The sequence below is a fragment of the Bufo gargarizans genome, chromosome 6 (genome assembly GCF_014858855.1).
Source record: "Bufo gargarizans isolate SCDJY-AF-19 chromosome 6, ASM1485885v1, whole genome shotgun sequence".
Classification (NCBI taxonomy): domain Eukaryota; kingdom Metazoa; phylum Chordata; class Amphibia; order Anura; family Bufonidae; genus Bufo; species Bufo gargarizans.
Genome location: NC_058085.1, coordinates 181,764,523 through 181,783,400, shown reverse-complemented (window position 1 = coordinate 181,783,400; position 18,878 = coordinate 181,764,523). Strand labels below are relative to the sequence as shown.

Below are 18,878 nucleotides of genomic sequence, written 5' to 3'. Positions count from 1 at the left end.
GTGCATCAGGAGAGACTGGGGGGTGTCCTGTGCATCAGGAGAGACTGGGGGGTGTCCTGTGCATCAGGAGAGACTGGGGGGTGTCCTGTGCATCAGGAGAGACGGGGGGGTGTCCTGTGCATCAGGAGAGACTGGGGGGTGTCCTGTGCATCAGGAGAGACTGGGGGGGTGTCCTGTGCATCAGGAGAGACTGGGGGGTGTCCTGTGCATCAGGAGAGACGGGGGGGTGTCCTGTGCATCAGGAGAGACGGGGGGGGGTGTCCTGTGCATCAGGAGAGACGGGGGGGGGTGTCCTGTGCATCAGGAGAGACGGGGGGGGGGGTGTGTCCTGTGCATCAGGAGAGACGGGGGGGGGGTGTCCTGTGCATCAGGAGAGACGGGGGGGGGGTGTCCTGTGCATCAGGAGAGACGGGGGGGGGTGTCCTGTGCATCAGAGAGACTGGGGGGTGTCCTGTGCATCAGGAGAGACGGGGGGGGTCCTGTGCATCAGGAGAGACGGGGGGGTGTCCTGTGCATCAGGAGAGATGGGGGGGGGGTGTCCTGTGCATCAGGATAGACGGTGGGGGTGTCCTGTGCGATCAGGAGAGACGGGGGGGTGTCCTGTGCATCAGGAGAGACGGGGGGGGTGTTCCTGTGCATCAGGAGAGACGGGGGGGGGGTGTCCTGTGCATCAGGAGAGACGGGGGGGTGTCCTGTGCATCAGGAGAGACTGGGGGGTGTCCTGTGCATCAGGAGAGACGGTGGGGTGATCCTGTGCATCAGGAGAGACGGGGGGGGGGGTGGGTCCTGTGCATCAGGAGAGACGGGGGGTGTCCTGTTCATCAGGAGAGACGGGGGGGTGTCTGTGGCATCGGAGAGACTGGGGGGGTGTCCTGTGCATCAGGAGAGACTGGGGGGGTGCCTGTGCATCAGGAGAGACGGGGGGGGGGTGCCTGTGCTCAGGAGAGAGCGAAAAGGGGGGGTGTCCCTGTTGCATCAGGAGAGACGGGGGGGTGTCCTGTGCATCAGGAGAGACGGGGGGTGTCCTGTGCATCAGGAGAGACTGGGGGGGTGTCCTGTGCATCAGGAGAGACGGGGGGGGGGGTGTCCTGTGCATCAGGAGAGACGGGGGGGTCCTGTGCATCCGGAGAGACTGGGGGGTGTCCTGTGCATCAGGAGAGACGGGGGGGTGGTCCTGTGCCTCAGGAGAGACGGGGGGGGTGTCCTGTGCATCAGGAGAGACGGGGGGTGGGGGGGTGTCCTGTGCATCAGGAGAGACTGGGGGGTGTCCTGTGCTCAGGAGAGACGGGGGGGTGTCCTGTGCATCAGGAGAGACGGGGGGTGTCCTGTGCATCAGGAGAGACGGGGGTGTCCTGTGCATCAGGAGAGACTGGGGGGTATCCTGTGCATCAGGAGAGACGGGGGGGGGGTGTCCTGTGCATCAGAGAGACCGGGGGGTGTCCTGTGCATCAGGAGAGACTGGGGGGGTGTCTGTGCATCAGGAGAGACTGGGGGGTTGTCCTGTGCCATCAGGAGAGACGGGGGGGGGTGTCCTGTGCATCAGGAGAGACTGGGGGGGTGTCCTGTGCATCAGGAGAGACGGGGGGGGGTGTCCTGTGCATCAGGAGGAGACTGGGGGGGGTGTCCTGTGCATCAGAGAGACTGGGGGGTGTCCTGTGCATCAGGAGAGACTGGGGGGGTTGTCCTGTGCCCATCAGGAGAGACTGGGGGGGGTGTCCTGTGCATCAGGAGAGACGGGGGGGGGTGTCCTGTGCATCAGGAGAGACTGGGGGGTGTCCTGTGCATCAGGAGAGACTGGGGGGGTGTCCTGTGCATCAGGAGAGACGGGGGGGGGGTCTGTGCATCAGGAGAGACTGGGGGGTGGTCCTGTGCATCAGGAGAGACATGGGGGGGTGTCCTGTGCATCAGGAGAGACGGGGGGGGGTTGTCCTGTGCATCAGGATGAGACGGGGGGGGGGTGTCTGTGCATCAGGAGAGACGGGGGGGGGTGTCCTGTGCATCAGGAGAGACCGGGGGGGGTGTCCTGTGCATCAGGATAGACTGGGGGGTGTCCTGTGCTCAGGAGAGACGGGGGGGTGTCCTTGCATCAGGAGAGACGGGGGGGTGTCCTGTGCATCAGGAGAGACGGGGGGGTGTCCTGTGCATCAGGAGAGCGGGGGGGGGGTGTCCTGTGCATCAGAGAGACGGGGGGGTGTCCTGTGCATCAGGAGAGACGGGGGGTGTCCTGTGCATCAGGAGAGACGGGGGGGTGTCCTGTGCATCAGGAGAGACGGGGGGGGGTGTCCTGTGCATCAGGAGAGACGGGGGGGGGGGGGTGTCCTGTGCATCAGGAGAGACTGGGGGGGGTGTCCTGTGCATCATGAGAGACGGGGGGGTGTCCTGTGCATCAGGAGAGACGGGGGGGGTGTCCTGTGCATCAGGAGAGACGGGGGGTGTCCTGTGCATCAGGAGAGACTGGGGGGTGTCCTGTGCATCAGGAGAGACGGGGGGTGGTGGTCCTGTGCATCAGAGAGACGGGGGGTGTCCTGTGCATCAGGAGAGACTGGGGGGGTCCTGTGCATCAGGAGAGACTGGGGGTGTCCTGTGCATCAGGAGACGGGGGGGGGTGTCCTGTGCATCAGGAGAGACTGGGGGGGTGTCCTGTGCATCAGGAGAGACGGGGGGGGGGTCCTGTGCATCAGAGACTGGGGGGGGGTGTCCTGTGCATCAGGAGACTGGGGGGTGTCCTGTGCATCAGAGAGACTGGGGGGGTGTCCTGTGCATCAGGAGAGACTGGGGGGGGTGTCCTGTGCATCAGGAGAGACGGGGGGGGGTGTCCTGTGCATCAGGAGAGACTGGGGGGGTGTCCTGTGCATCAGGAGAGACTGGGGGGTCCTGTGCATCAGGAGAGACGGGGGGGTGTCCTGTGCATCAGGAGAGACTGGGGGTGTCCTGTGCATCAGGAGAGACTGGGGGTGTCCTGTGCATCAGGAGAGCGGGGGGGTGTCCTGTGCATCAGGAGAGACTGGGGGGTGTCCTGTGCATCAGAGAGACTGGGGGGGTGTCCTGTGCATCAGGAGAGACGGGGGGGGGGGTGTCCTGTGCATCAGGAGAGACGGGGGTGTCCTGTGCATCAGGGAGACTGGGGGGTGTCCTGTGCATCAGGAGAGACGGGGGTGTCCTGTGCATCAGGAGAGACTGGGGGGGGGTCCTGTGCATCAGGAGAGACTGGGGGGTGTCCTGTGCATCAGGGGAGACTGGGGGGTGTCCTGTGCATCAGAGAGACTGGGGTGTCCTGTGCATCAGGAGAGACTGGGGGGGTGTCCTGTGCATCAGGAGAGACTGGGGGTCCTGCATCAGGAAGACTGGGGGGTGTCCTGTGCATCAGGAGAGACGGGGGGTGTCCTGTGCATCAGGAGAGACGGGGGGGGGGTGTGTCCTGTGCATCAGGAGAGACGGGGGGTGTCCTGTGCATCAGGAGAGACGGGGGGGGTGTCCTGTGCATCATGAGAACGGGGGGGGTGTCCTGTGCATCAGGAGAGACGGGGGGGTGTCCTGTGCATCAGGAGAGACGGGGGGTGTCCTGTGCATCAGGAGAGACTGGGGGGTGTCCTGTGCATCAGGAGAGACGGGGGGGGGGGGGGGGGTGTCCTGTGCAATCAGGAGAGACTGGGGGGGTCCTGTGCATCAGGAGAGACTGGGGGGTGTCCTGTGCATCAGGAGAGACTGGGGGGTGTCCTGTGCATCAGGAGAGACTGGGGGGTGTCCTGTGCATCAGGAGAGACGGGGGGGTGTCCTGTGCATCAGGAGAGACTGGGGGGGGGTGTCCTGTGCATCAGGAGAGACTGGGGGGTGTCCTGTGCATCAGGAGAGACTGGGGGGGTGTCCTGTGCATCAGGAGAGACGGGGGGGTTGTCCTGTGCATCAGGAGAGACTGGGGGGGTGTCCTGTGCATCAGGAGAGACGGGGGGGGGTGTCCTGTGCATCAGGAGACGGGGGGGGTGTCCTGTGCATCAGGAGAGACTGGGGGGTGTCCTGTGCATCAGGAGAGACGGGGGGGGGGTGTCCTGTGCATCAGGAGAGACGGGGGGTGTCCTGTGCATCAGGAGAGACTGGGGGGTGTCCTGTGCATCAGGAGAGAGGGGGGGGGTGTCCTGAGCATCAGGAGAGACTGGGGGGTGTCCTGTGCATCAGGAGAGACTGGGGGGTGTCCTGTGCATCAGGAGAGACGGGGGGGGTGTCCTGTGCATCAGGAGAGACTGGGTGGGGGGGTGTCCTGTGCATCAGGAGAGACTGGGGGGGTGTCCTGTGCATCAGGAGAGACTGGGGGGGTGTCCTGTGCATCAGGAGAGACTGGGGGGTGTCCTGTGCATCAGGAGAGACTGGGGGGTGTCCTGTGCATCAGGAGAGACGGGGGGGTGTCCTGTGCATCAGGAGAGACTGGGGGTGTCCTGTGCATCAGGAGAGGGGGGGTGTCCTGTGCATCAGGAGAGACGGGGGGGTGTCCTGTGCATCAGGAGAGAACTGGGGGGTGTCCTGTGCATCAGGAGAGACGGGGGGGGGGGGGTGTCCTGTGCATCAGGAGAGACTGGGGGGTGTCCTGTGCATCAGGAGAGACTGGGGGGTGTCCTGTGCATCAGGGGAGACTGGGGGGTGTCCTGTGCATCAGGAGAGACTGGGGGGTGTCCTGTGCATCAGGAGAGACTGGGGGGGGGGCGGGTGTCCTGTGCATCAGGAGAGACTGGGGGGGGTGTCCTGTGCATCAGGAGAGACTGGGGGGTGTCCTGTGCATTAGGAGAGACTGGGGGGGGTGTCCTGTGCATCAGGAGAGACTGGTGGGGGGTGTCCTGTGCATCATGAGAGACTGGGGGGGGGGTGGGTGTCCTATGCATCAGGAGAAACTGCAGGGGGGGGTTGTCCTGTGCATCAGAGAGACTGCAGGGGGTGTCCTGTGCATCAGGAGAGACTGCAGGGGGTGTCCTGTGCATCAGGAGAGACTGCAGGGGGTGTCCTGTGCATCAGGAGAGACTGGGGGGTGTCCTGTGCATCAGGAGAGACTGGGGGGTGTCCTGTGCATCAGGAGAGACTGGGGGGGGTGTCCTGTGCATCAGGAGAGACAGGGGGTCCTGTGCATCAGGAGAGACTGGGTGGTGTCCTGTGCATCAGGAGAGACGGGGGGGGGGGGTCCTGTGCATCAGGAGAGACTGCAGGGGGGTGTCCTGTGCATCAGGAGAGACTGTGGGGGTGTCCTGTGCATCAGGAGAGACTGCAGGGGGGGGGGTTGTCTTGTGTTCTGATGACTCAGTAGGGTGGCACTCTGTATATTATGAGGGGGGTACGGTTGGTGGTCTGTGTATTATGAGGGGGGGGGTCCGGTTGATGGTCTGTGTATTATGAGGGGGGTCCGGTTGATGGTCTGTGTATTATGAGGGGGGTCCGGTTGATGGTCTGTGTATTATGAGGGGGGGTCCAGTTGATGGTCTGTATATTATGAGGGGGGTACAGTTGGTGGTCTGTGTATTATGAGGGGGTGTCCGGTTGGTGGTCTGTGTATTATGAGGGGGGTACGGTTGGTGGTCTGTGTATTATGAGGGGGGGTCCGGTTGATGGTCTGTGTATTATGAGGGGGGTCCGGTTGATGGTCTGTGTATTATGAGGGGGGGGGGGTCCGGTTTGATGGTCTGTGTATTATGAGGGGGGTCCGGTGATGGTCCTGTGTAGTATGAGGGGGGGTCCAGTTGATGGTCTGTATATTATGAGGGGGTACAGTTGGTGGTCTGTGTATTATGAGGGGGTGTCCGGTTGGTGGTCTGTGTATTATGAGGGGGGTACGGTTGGTGGTCTGTGTATTATGAGGGGGGTCCGGTTGATGGTCTGTGTATTATGAGGGGGGTCCGGTTGATGGTCTGTGTATTATGAGGGGGGGGGGTCCGGTTGATGGTCTGTGTATTATGAGGGGGGTCCGGTTGATGGTCTGTGTATTATGAGGGGGGGTCCAGTGATGGTCTGTATATTATGAGGGGGGTACAGTTGGTGGTCTGTGTATCATGAGGGGGGGTCCGGTTGATGGTCTGTATATTATGAGGGGGGGTCCGGTTGATGGTCTGTGTATTATGAGGGGGGTCCGGTTGGTGGTCTGTGTATGTATGGAGCGGCAGTGCTCGCCCCATTGTTCTGTTTATTTCAGGGGTCTCCACTATGGCGCTCAGTGGTAGGACCCCCAGGATCTAGTAGTTGTCACCTGTCCTGTGTATGTGGGATAGCTTCTAAAAACTGGAATACCCCTTTAATCCTCCACAGTATCCAGCCCATATTCATCTATTACTGCTGACAACCTGCCTGAGCATCATGTCTCAGAGGTAGTCACAACCCCGCCCCCCTGCGGATGACATCACTGATATAATGACGTGATCAGACATGAGATCACACCCCTTATACTACAGGAACATCTCTTACTGCTGACAACCTGCCTGTATATCCTGTCTGAGAGGTTGTCAGTCTTTTGGTACTATTTCCAGACAATTTCCGTATTTCCGGAGCGGATTGCAGTGCGGTACATTTATTAACGCCCTGAGGGGTGACGGCTCCTCGCACGGTCACTATCACACTCACCACACATCACATGGCCGTGTTTTTGGGCAGTATCCGATCTGCATTTTATGCGGATTGGATGCAAACCCATTTATTTCCGTGTGCCGTCCTTATCCGTATGTCCGTTCCGCAGTCCTGAACATCCTATTCTTGGGAATAATTGAGGGATAAAAGAATAACTTGAGTCCAGACCTTAAGATGCAAAGCAGCTTTAAGCTACTTTCACACTAGCGGCAGGACGGATCCGGCAGGCTGTTCACCCTGTCGGATCCGTCCTTCCGCTATTTCGCCGGACCGCCGCTCCGTCCAGATTGACTATAATGGGGACGGGGCGGCACTCCGGCGCAGTACGACAGTGCACCGCGAAAGGCCACCGGACTAAAAGTCCTGCATGTCCGACTTTTTAGTCCGGCGGCCTCTGACCGTACTGCGCCCCGTCCCCATTATAGTCAATGGGGACGGAGCAGCGGTCCAGCGGCATGACGAAATAGCAGAAGGACGGATCCGACAGGGTGAACAGCCTGCCGGATCCGTCCTGCCGCAAGTGTGAAAGCAGCCTTACTTCCAAGACGGTTTACGGACTTTGTCGTGGTCCCAGCAGGCTCTAGCATGAAAACTCTGGCAGGCAAACTCGTCTCTGCTGTACTGGCAGGCAGGCTGGCTGTATGACTTTGCTTCTTCTTGTATTCTGCACTTCTCTTCTGTATGGTCTGTCTCTAGAATAGGCCGGGGAACTTTCCTCCTGGCTCCTGAGGCTTTAAGCGGTGGCCTCCGTGTCCAGCAGAGCTGAGGGTGCTCTGGCTGGCTTGGGCATGTCGAGCAGAGACGTGCCCAGCACATCCTCCCTTGGCAGGGGTAAGCTGGAACTCACTAAGGCCCCTTTCACACGGCCGAGTATTCTGCGCGGATGCAATGCGTAAGGTAAACGCATTGCACCCGCACTGAATCCGGACCCATTCATTTCTATGGGGCTCTTCACATGAGCGGTTATTTTCATGCATCACTTGTGCGTTGTGTGAAAATCGCAAGCAAGTGCGGATGCGGTGCAATTTTCACGCACGGTTGCTAGGAGACGATCGGATGGGGACCCGATCATTATTATTTTCCCTTATAACACGGTTATAAGGGAAAATGCCAGCATTCTGAATACAGAATACATAGTAAACCAGCGCTGGAGGGGTTAAAAAAAAATAAAAAAAATATTTAACTCACCTTAATCCACTTGATCGCGCAGCCGGCATCTCTCCTGTCTTCTGTGCAGGAACAGGACCTGTGGGGACGTCACTCCGGTCATCACATGATCTTTTACCATGGTGATGGATCATGTGATGACCGGAGTGACGTCACCACAGGTCCTGTTCCTCCACACAGCTAAGATGAAGACAGACGAGATGCCGGCTGCGCGATCAAGTGGATTAAGTTGAGTTAAATTATTTTATTTATTTTTTAACCCCTCCAGCGCTAGTGTACTATGCAGTCTGTATTCAGAATGCTATTATTTTCCCTTATAACCAGGTTATAAGGGAAAAAAATACAATCTACAGAATAACGATCCCAAGCCCGAACATCTGTGAAGAAGTTCGGGTTTGGGTACCAAACATGCGCGATTTTTCTTACGCACGTGCAAAACGCATTGCAATGTTTTGCACACGCGCGGAAAAATCGCGGGTGTTCCCGCAACGCATCCGCCTCTTATCCGGGCCAAAAATATGACGCCCGTGTGAAAGAGGCCTAACTCTCATCCCCACACTTCCTGCAGGAAGTGGGACATGCCCACTCCCCACAAAGGGGGGGGGGGGTATTCAAATGGAAAGTTCCATTGTAGCTAATTGTAACTCTGCCATGTTTGCTGCCACCTGCTGGTGAACCAGGCACATTACATTCGAACATAATGGACCTGAAATAAATACACAAGGTGATATTATATTAGCCCATTAGAGATAATAGCAGGGTGCAGAAGTGGTAATGCCACTCTTGGGTGTAACACATGTCTCTTCTCCTCTGCCCCACGTCTTGCCCCCTTTACCCCATATCTCCCCTCCGCTGCCCCACATCTTTTCTCCTCTGCCCCACGTCTCGTCTCCTCTGCCCCATGTCTCGCCTCCTCTTCCTCACGCCTCCCCTCCTCTGCCCCACGTGTCGCCTCCTCTGCCCCACGTGTCGCCTCCTCTGCCCCATATCTCTTCTCCTCTTCCCCACGTGTCGCCTCCTCTGCTTCATGTGTTGCCTCCTCTGCCCCGTGTCTCGCCTCCTCTGCCCTACATGTCGCCTTCTCTGCCCTACATGTCGCCTTCTCTGCCCCACGTGTCGTCTCCTTTGCCCCATGTCTCGCCTCCTCTTCCTCACGCCTCCCCTCCTCTGCCCCACGTGTCGCCTCCTCTGCCCCACGTGTCGCCTCCTCTGCCCCATATCTCTTCTCTTCCCACGTGTCGCCTCCTCTGCTTCATGTGTTGCCTCCTCTGCCCCGTGTCTCGCCTCCTCTGCCCTACATGTCGCCTTCTCTGCCCTACATGTCGCCTTCTCTGCCCCACGTGTCGCCTCCTCTGCCCCATATCTCTTCTCCTCTTCCCCACGTGTCGCCTCCTCTGCTTCATGTGTTGCCTCCTCTGCCCCATATCTCTTCTCCTCTTCCCCACGTGTCGCCTCCTCTGCTTCATGTGTTGCCTCCTCTGCCCCGTGTCTCGCCTCCTCTGCCCTACATGTCGCCTCCTCTGCCCTACATGTCGCCTTCTCTGCCCCCACTTGTCGCCTCCTCTGCCCAACGTGTCACCTCCTCTGCCTCATGTCTCTCCTTCTCTGCCCCACATCTCTCCTTCTCTGCCCCACGTGTCGCCTCCTCTGCCACACGTGTCGCCTCCTCTGCCCCACATCTCTTCTCCTCTGCCTCATGTCTCGCCTCCTCTGCCCCACATGTCGCCTTCTCTGCCCCCACTTGTCGCCTCCACTGCCCCACGTGTCACCTCCTCTGCCTCATGTCTCGCCTCCTCTGCCCCATGACTTGCCTCCTCTAACCCACATCTTTTCTCCTCTGCTCATCTTGCTTCCTTTGCCCCACATATCACCTCCTCTGCCCCGCGTCTCGCCTCCTCTGCCCCGCGTCTCGCCTCCTCTGCCCCATATCTCTTCTCCTCTGCCCCTTGTGTCGCCTCCTCTGCCCCGTGTCTCGCCTCCTCTGCCCTACATGTCGCCTCCTCTGCCCCCACTTGTCGCCTCCTCTGCCACACGTGTCGCCTCCTCTGCCCCACATCTCTTCTCCTCTGCCTCATTTCTCGCCTCCTCTGCCCCACATGTCGCCTTCTCTGCCCCCACTTGTCGCCTCCACTGCCCCACGTGTCACCTCCTCTGCCTCATGTCTCGCCTCCTCTGCCCCACGTGTCACCTCCTCTGCCTCATGTCTCGCCTCCTCTGCCCCACATGTCGCCTTCTCTGCCCCCACTTGTCGCCTCCACTGCCCCACGTGTCACCTCCTCTGCCTCATGTCTCGCCTCCGCTGCCCCACGTGTCACCTCCTCTGCCCCGCGCCTCGCCTCCTCTGCCCCACGACTTGCCTCCTCTGCCCCACGTCTCGCCTCCTCTGCCCCACGTCTCGCCTCCTCTGCCCCATGACTTGCCTCCTCTGCCCCACGTCTCGCCTCCTCTGCCCCACGTCTCGCCTCCTCTGCCCCACGTCTCGCCTCCTCTGCCCCACGTCTCGCCTCCTCTGCCCCACGTCTCGCCTCCTCTGCCCCACGTCTCGCCTCCTCTGCCCCATGACTTGCCTCCTCTAACCCACATCTTTTCTCCTCTGCTCATCTTGCTTCCTTTGCCCCACATATCACCTCCTCTGCCCCGCGCCTCGCCTCCTCTGCCCCGCGCCTCGCCTCCTCTGCCCCGCGCCTCGCCTCCTCTGCCCCGCGCCTCGCCTCCTCTGCCCCGCGCCTCGCCTCCTCTGCCCCACGTGTCGCCTCCTCTGCCCCACGTGTCGCCTCCTCTGCCCCACGTTTCGCCTCCTCTGCCCCACGTGTCGCCTCCTCTGCCCCACGTGTCGCCTCCTCTGCCCCACGTGTCGCCTCCTCTGCCCCGCGTCTCGCCTCCTCTGCCCCACGTGTCGCCTCCTCTGCCCCACGTGTCGCCTCCTCTGCCCCGCGTCTCTCCTCTTCTGCCCCGCGCCTCGCCTCCTCTGCCCCACGTGTCGCCTCCTCTGCCCCGCGTCTCGCCTCCTCTGCCCCGCGTCTCGCCTCCTCTGCCCCACGTGTCGCCTCCTCTGCCCCACGTGTCGCCTCCTCTGCCCCACGTGTCGCCTCCTCTGCCCCGCGTCTCGCCTCCTCTGCCCCACGCGTCGCCTCCTCTGCCCCGCGTCTCGCCTCCTCTGCCCCGCGTCTCGCCTCCTCTGCCCCACGTGTCGCCTCCTCTGCCCCACGTGTCGCCTCCTCTGCCCCGCGTCTCTCCTCTTCTGCCCCACGTGTCGCCTCCTCTGCCCCGCGCCACGCCTCCTCTGCCCCGCGCCTCGCCTCCTCTGCCCCACGTGTCGCCTCCTCTGCCCCACGTGTCGCCTCCTCTGCCCACGTGTCGCCTCCTCTGCCCCGCGTCTCGCCTCCTCTGCCCCACGTGTCGCCTCCTCTGCCCCGCGTCTCGCCTCCTCTGTCCCGCACGTCGCCTCCTCTGCCCCGCGTCTCACCTCCTCTGTCCCGCACGTCGCCTCCTCTGCCCCGCGTCTCACCTCCTCTGTCCCGCACGTCGCCTCCTCTGCCCCGCGTCTTGCCTCCTCTGCCCCACGTGCCCCGCGTCTCTCCTCTTCTGCCCCGCGCCTCGCCTCCTCTGCCCCACGTGTCGCCTCCTCTGCCCCACGTGTCGCCTCCTCTGCCCCACGTGTCGCCTCCTCTGCCCCGCGTCTCGCCTCCTCTGCCCCACGTGTCGCCTCCTCTGCCCCGCGCCACGCCTCCTCTGCCCCGCATCTCGCCTCCTCTGCCCCGCGTCTCGCCTCCTCTGCCCCGCGTCTCGCCTCCTCTGCCCCGCGTCTCGCCTCCTCTGCCCCGCGTCTCGCCTCCTCTGCCCCGCGTCTCGCCTCCTCTGCCCCACTTGTCGCCTCCTCTGCCCCACTTGTCGCCTCCTCTGCCCCGCGCCTCGCCTCCTCTGCCCCGCGCCTCGCCTCCTCTGCCCCGCGCCTCGCCTCCTCTGCCCCGCGCCTCGCCTCCTCTGCCCCGCGCCTCGCCTCCTCTGCCCCGCGCCTCGCCTCCTCTGCCCCGCGCCTCGCCCGTAGATATAATCTGTTGTCAGCGCCGGTAGACAGAAGCCGACACCATGTCCCCATTTTTTCTTTATTAATATCAAAGAAGAGACTTTCCAGTTTTATAAAGTTGTCAGGAATCTTCATTATCGTAGTAAATAAATTACAAAGTAAAGATCGCGGAGTGAAACGCGTTGATCGCGCTGTGTCCAGGTGCGGTGACGGCTCCAGCGCCGCTCTGGGGGTCATTGCCGGTCACGCCCTCGTTATCGCACACACTCATTGTACCCGCCAATAAGCTGAGGACAGTTCCAATAGGTAACATCGCCAGTTACAGCGCCCTCCGGGGGCCGCCGCTAATAGTTCTGGTCTTTTCTGGCCATTTCGTACCACGGACTCTGCAACTGAAAACAAAAAGACAATGTTTATCGAGCTCCGGGTCAGGGGTCACCCCTAAATGTCTGCACCCACTTGCGTCACGTTATAAAGCACCGTGAAATCTAGACGTCCGCTACGGCCTGCCCTTACTCTGCATGTAAAGTCACAATTTCCCCTTTTGTATGTGTCAGTGTTCACTGCAGTTCTAGCATTCTATTCATGAACCAGGAAGCTCCCTGATAGTGGAGGCTGCAGAGCATTGTGGGAGTGACAACAGATCAAGCCATGGTACATAATCAGACACCTGGAGATCAGCGGTGACCACCCGGGGGCTGCCGCTTATCCAGTGTAATCCATTGAGGGTCCATCAGAGCTACAGCGACCGCCATCTGATGGAGGAGGGATACTGGGGGGGTGACCTGCCGCCCGCTGCTCACCTCCTCATAGTCCCGTTTGGGATAGTTGCGTGAAAACTCCTCGTTGTCCTCATAGAAATTGGCGGCCTTGTTGACTTCTCCCAGGTCGGGTTTTGCATGAACTTTCGGGAAAATTCGCGTCGGGTCGGGGCTTCTCCCGGCGAGCGCTGGCTCATCTCTCTCGATCAGCGTCGTCCGGTCGCCGGATTTCTTACCCTTCTTGGAGCTGACAGAAAATGGTTCAGTCAGAAAAGCAGTGATACAGGACTACAGCACCTATCATCCGCGGGGAGGAGAGTGCTCTGCATTTGAATAGAGGTCACATGACTTCAGAAGTGAAACATGGACTAGGAAAATGTGTGAAGGTAAATCCGGGGCGATATACACAGGCGCCCAAAACAGCAAGGTCTCACCTGACGGAAATGCCAATCACCGCACCCAGCAACGCCAAGACCACCGCGCCCAAGACTGCGCCAACGATGACCAGGATCAGCAGATAATCTGAGGGGAGAAACCATGAAATGAGGGAGGAGAAGAGGGGGAGTAGTCTGCAGTGCACCCACAGTGCCCCCCTAAGAGTGACCTCCACAGTGCCCCCATAACAGTGCATCCACAGTGACCTCCACAGTGCCCCCTAACAGTGACCTCCACAGTGCCCCCTAACAGTGACCTCCACAGTGCCCCCATAACAGTGTCATCCACAGTGCCCCCATAACAGTGTCATCCACAGTGCCCCCATAACAGTGTCATCCACAGATCCCCCATAATAGTGACCTCCACAGTGCCCCCATAACAGTGACCTCCACAGTGCCCCATAACAGTGACCTCCACAGTGCCCCCATAACAGTGACATCCACAGTGCCCCCATAACAGTGACATCCACAGTGCCCCCATAACAGTGTCATCCACAGTGCCCCCATAACAGTGTCATCCACAGTGCCCCCATAACAGTGTCATCCACAGTGCCCCCATAACAGTGTCATCCACAGTGCCCCCATAACAGTGACCTCCACAGTGCCCCCATAACAGTGACCTCCACAGTGCCCCATAACAGTGACCTCCACAGTGCCCCCTAACAGTGACCTCCACAGTGCCCCCTAACAGTGACCTCCACAGTGACCTCCACAGTGCCCCCTAACAGTGACCTCCACAGTGCCCCCCTAACAGTGACATCCACAGTGCCCCCCTAACAGTGACATCCACAGTGCCCCCCTAACAGTGACATCCACAGTGCCCCCCTAACAGTGACATCCACAGTGCCCCCCTAACAGTGACCTCCACAGCGCCCCCTAACAGTGCATCCACAGTGCCCCATAACAGTGACATCCACAGTGCCCCCATAACAGTGACATCCACAGTGCCCCCCTAACAGTGACCTCCACAGCGCCCCCCTAACAGTGACCTCCACTGTGCCCCCTAACAGTGCATCCACAGTGCCCCATAACAGTGACATCCACAGTGCCCCCCTAACAGTGACCTCCACAGTGCCCCCCTAACAGTGACATCCACAGTGCCCCCTAACAGTGACATCCACAGTGCCCCCCTAACAGTGACCTCCACAGTGCCCCCCTAACAGTGACCTCCACAGTGCCCCCCTAACAGTGACCTCCACAGTGCCCCATAACAGTGACATCCACAGTGCCCCCCTAACAGTGACCTCCACAGTGCCCCCCTAACAGTGACCTCCACAGCGCCCCCCTAACAGTGACCTCCACAGTGCCCCCCTAACAGTGACCTCCACAGTGCCCCATAACAGTGACCTCCACAGTGCCCCTCTAACAGTGACCTCCACAGCGCCCCCCTAACAGTGACCTCCACAGTGCCCCATAACAGTGACATCCACAGTGCCCCCCTAACAGTGACCTCCACAGTGCCCCCCTAACAGTGACCTCCACAGTGCCCCCCTAACAGTGACCTCCACAGTGCCCCCCTAACAGTGACCTCCACAGTGCCCCCCTAACAGTGACCTCCACAGTGCCCCCCTAACAGTGACCTCCACAGTGCCCCCCTAACAGTGACCTCCACAGCGCCCCCTAACAGTGACCTCCACAGCGCCCCCTAACAGTGCATCCACAGTGCCCCATAACAGTGACATCCACAGTGCCCCCCTAACAGTGACCTCCACAGTGCCCCCCTAACAGTGACCTCCACAGTGCCCCCCTAACAGTGACCTCCACAGCGCCCCCTAACAGTGCATCCACAGTGCCCCATAACAGTGACATCCACAGTGCCCCCCTAACAGTGACCTCCACAGTGCCCCCATAACAGTGACCTCCACAGCGCCCCCATAACAGTGACATCCACAGTGCCCCCATAACAGTGTCATCAACAGTGCCCCCATAACAGTGACATCCACAGCACCCCCATAACAGTGACATCCACAGTGCCCCCCTAACCGTGACCTCCACAGTGCCCCCTAACAGTGACCTCCACAGCTCCCCCCCTAACAGTGACCTCCACAGCGCCCCCCTAACAGTGACCTCCACAGCACCCCCTAACAGTGCATCCACAGTGCCCCATAACAGTGACCTCCACAGTGCCCCCTAACAGTGACCTCCACAGTGCCCCCTAACAGTGCATCCACAGTGCCCCCCTAACAGTGACCTCCACAGCTCCCCCCCTAACAGTGACCTCCACAGCGCCCCCCTAACAGTGACCTCCACAGTGCCCCCTAACAGTGCATCCACAGTGCCCCATAACAGTGACCTCCACAGTGCCCCCTAACAGTGACCTCCACAGCGCCCCCTAACAGTGACCTCCACAGCGCCCCCTAACAGTGACCTCCACAGCGCCCCCTAACAGTGCATCCACAGTGCCCCATAACAGTGACATCCACAGTGCCCCCCTAACAGTGACCTCCACAGTGCCCCATAACAGTGACCTCCACAGTGCCCCATAACAGTGACCTCCACAGTGCCCCCTAACAGTGACCTCCACAGTGCCCCCCTAACAGTGACCTCCACAGTGCCCCCCTAACCGTGACCTCCACAGTGCCCCCCTAACCGTGACCTCCACAGTGCCCCCCTAACAGTGACCTCCACAGTGCCCCCCTAACCGTGACCTCCACAGTGCCCCCTAACAGTGACCTCCACAGTGCCCCCCTAACCGTGACCTCCACAGTGCCCCCTAACAGTGACCTCCACAGTGCCCCCCTAACCGTGACCTCCACAGCGCCACCATGCTGCACTCTACCAGGTAGGTGTCCCATGCAGCCTGCAGGCTCTGTACTTACTGTCGGCACAGTCCTCTCCCGAGTAACCAAATTCACATCTGCAAGAAAACCAGGAGATGGCGGTTGAGCCGCTGGTCACACTCGGTGCTTTGCGTTACATTGTTGCATTGCTAAGTTTGTGCTTTGCGTTACATTGTTGCTTTATGTCCATTGTGTCAGACTCACTCTTTGCACGTGTCCCCGCTGCTCTTGTACCCGGGCAGGCAGGCGCAGTCGGCTCCGGTCTTGGCGTCCACGTTGCAGTATTTGCCCTCAGTTTGGGAACATTCGGGGGAACAATCTGAAACCCAGAAGCGGATTCAGTGATCAGACAATCGCATGACCAGCAATTCCCTCACATCATCCCAGATAGAGCCGGGCACAGCCAGCAGCTGATATCTGCTCACAGCTGGCATGAGGGTGGCTACTCAGTCCTGCCCAGTAAAGGTGGCAGAGACTGGGGCTCCAGTGGGATCTGCCATGTTGGTTGTCACCCAGCTGGAGCAGTCTGAGGTAGCAGTGCCGGCTGTGTTCTCACCTCGGCAGCTCGTCACTTCAGGAACAGACGGGTTGGAATAGTTCCCCTCTTTACAGGTGCACGCGGCCCCCTGACCGTCAGGCGTCTCTGTGCAGTCCGTCGTTTCTGGGTCACAGTAGAATCCATCACAGATATTTTTACCTGCAGGCGAGGAGATGACGGTTACCACACAGGCTGCAGATGCCAGTCACATCCAGAGCTGAACTCACAATTCTTCTCATGCATCATATTTCATGCTCCAGTCACAACCACAGCTGCAGCTGAAAGTCAGTTGTTATAGCATCTTTATACTGCAGTCAGAGCTACAGTCACCATTCTGCGTATACACCAGTCACTCCCAGACCTGCAGGGACAGTTCTGATATTATAGTCTACGTCTCCCACAATGCCCCACAGCAGAGATCCAAACCTGTGTCAGCAAAGGGGGTGAGGTCAGTCTGGAAAGGAAGAGACTATGAGAATTGTGAATGCAGCTCTGGGTGTAACTGGAGCATACAATTTAATATATCCAGACCAACCACTGAGTCTGAAAATTAGCAGGAAAATAGCAAAAATGTTACTACAGCTCTAGAGGTGACTAGAGTATGAGACATGAAATAATAGATGTCTAAATCCAGCTCTGGATGTGACTGGAGTAGGATCAGTGGAAGCAGAGCGGCGCTCCCCTGGCCCGCACTCTATACCGGGCACTTACTGCTGTACGCTCCGAATGATGCGAGGTTTTTCTCTATCTCCTGCTTTATGTCTGCGGTGGTCGCGCCTTTCAGGAATACGTGGTTGACCCTGGCGGTGACCTCTCCGCTGCTCCGTCTGCTTCTCTGGGATTTGGAAGAACTCAAACTACAAGGAAACACAGAGAAAGTGAGGGGTGAGGGGGGGGTCATTACAATGATGGGGTCAGTGATGGAAAGGCCATCGGGGGTCTGCAGGGTGCTGGTGTCTGGAGGGGGGTGCAGGTGTCTGGAGGGGGTGCAGGTGTCTGGAAGGGGGTGCAGGTGTCTGGAAGGGGGTGCAGGTGTCTGGACGGGGGTGCAGGTGTCTGGAAGGGGGTGCAGGTGTCTGGAGGGGGGTGCAGGTGTCTGGAGGGGGTGCAGGTGTCTGGAGGGGGGTGCAGGTGTCTGGAAGGGGGTGCAGGTGTCTGGAAGGGGGTGCAGGTGTCTGGAAGGGGGTGCAGGTGTCTGGAGGGGGGTGCAGGTGTCTGGAGGGGGGTGCAGGTGTCTGGAAGGGGGTGCAGGTGTCTGGAAGGGGGTGCAGGTGTATGGAGGGGGGTGCAGGTGTCTGGAGGGGGGTGCAGGTGTCTGGAGGGGGGTGCAGGTGTCTGGAGGGGGGTGCAAGTGTCTGGAAGGGGTGCAGGTGTCTGGAGGGGGGTGCAGGTGTCTGGAGGGGGTGCAGGTGTCTGGAAGGGGGTGCAGGTGTCTGAAAGTGGGGGGTGCAGGTGTCTGGAGGGGGTGCAGGTGTCTGGAAGGGGGTGCAGGTGTCTGAAAGTGGGGGGTGCAGGTGTCTGGAGGGGGTGCAGGTGTCTGGAGGGGAGGTGCAGGTGTCTGAAAGTGGGGGGTGCAGGTATCTGGAGGGGAGTGCAAGGGTCTGGAGGGGGGTGCAGGTGTCTGGAGGGGGGTGCAAGGGTCTGGAAGGGGTGCAGGTGTTTGGAGCGGAGTGCAGGTGTCTGGAAAGGGTGCAAGGGTCTGGAGGGGGTGCAGGTGTCTGGAGGGGGGTGCAAGGGTCTGGAGGGGGGTGCAGGTGTCTGAAAGTGGGGGGTGCAGGTATCTGGAGGGGGGTGCAGGTGTCTGGAGGGGGGTGCAAGGGTCTGGAGGGGGGTGCAAGGGTCTGGAGGGGGTGCAGGTGTCTGGAGGGGGGTGTAAGGGTCTGGGAGGGGGTGCAGGTGTCTAAAAGTGGGGGTGCAGGTATCTGGAGAAGGTGCAGGTGTCTGGAGGGGGGTGCAAGGGTCTGGAGGGGGTGCAGGTGTCTGGGAGTGGGGGTACAGGTGTCTGGAAGGGGGTGCAGGTGTCTGGAGGGGGGTGCAAGGGTCTGGAGGGGGTGCAGGTGTCTGGAAGGGGTGCAGGTGTCTGGAGGGGGTGCAGGTGTCTGGAGGGGGGTGCAGGTGTCTGGAAGGGGGTGCAGGTGTCTGGAAGGGGGTGCAGGGTGTCTGGAGGGGGTGCAGGTGTCTGGAGGGGGGTGCAGGTGTCTGAAGGGGGTGCAGGTGTCTGGAAGGGGGTGCAGGTGTCTGGAGGGGGGGCAGGTGTCTGGAGGGGAGTGCAGGTGTCTGGAAGGGGGTGCAGGTGTCTGGAGGGGGGTGCAGGTGTCTGGAGGGGGGTGCAGGTGTCTGGAGGGGGTGCAGGTGTCTGGAAGGGGGTGCAGGTGTCTGCAGGGGGTGCAGGTGTCTGCAGGGGGTGCAGGTGTCTGGAGGGGGGGTGCAGGTGTCTGGAGGGGGTGCAGGTGTCTGCAGGGGGTGCAGGTGTCTGGAGGGGGGTGCAGGGTCTGGAGGGGGTGCAGGTGTCTGGAGGGGTGCAGTGTCTGGAGGGGGTGCAAGTGTCTGGAGGGGGTGCAGGTGTCGGAGGGGGGT

General features: G+C 60.3%; 1 protein-coding gene across 1 annotated transcript in view; it reads right to left on the bottom strand.

The window, feature by feature from the left end:
- Nucleotides 1–11,865: 11,865 nt before the first annotated feature.
- Nucleotides 11,866–18,878, bottom strand: part of MUC13 (mucin 13, cell surface associated) — a 15,371-nt gene continuing 8,358 nt past the window's right edge. Inside the window, exons 2-8 of the mRNA XM_044299568.1 lie at nt 17,013–17,158; nt 16,320–16,460; nt 15,968–16,082; nt 15,803–15,840; nt 12,984–13,071; nt 12,592–12,796; nt 11,866–12,180 (exon numbers count right to left, since the gene is read on the bottom strand). Coding sequence (XP_044155503.1) covers nt 12,133–12,180; nt 12,592–12,796; nt 12,984–13,071; nt 15,803–15,840; nt 15,968–16,082; nt 16,320–16,460; nt 17,013–17,158 — 781 coding nt within the window. The 3' untranslated portion in view covers nt 11,866–12,132. The remainder of the gene's footprint in view (nt 12,181–12,591; nt 12,797–12,983; nt 13,072–15,802; nt 15,841–15,967; nt 16,083–16,319; nt 16,461–17,012; nt 17,159–18,878) is intronic.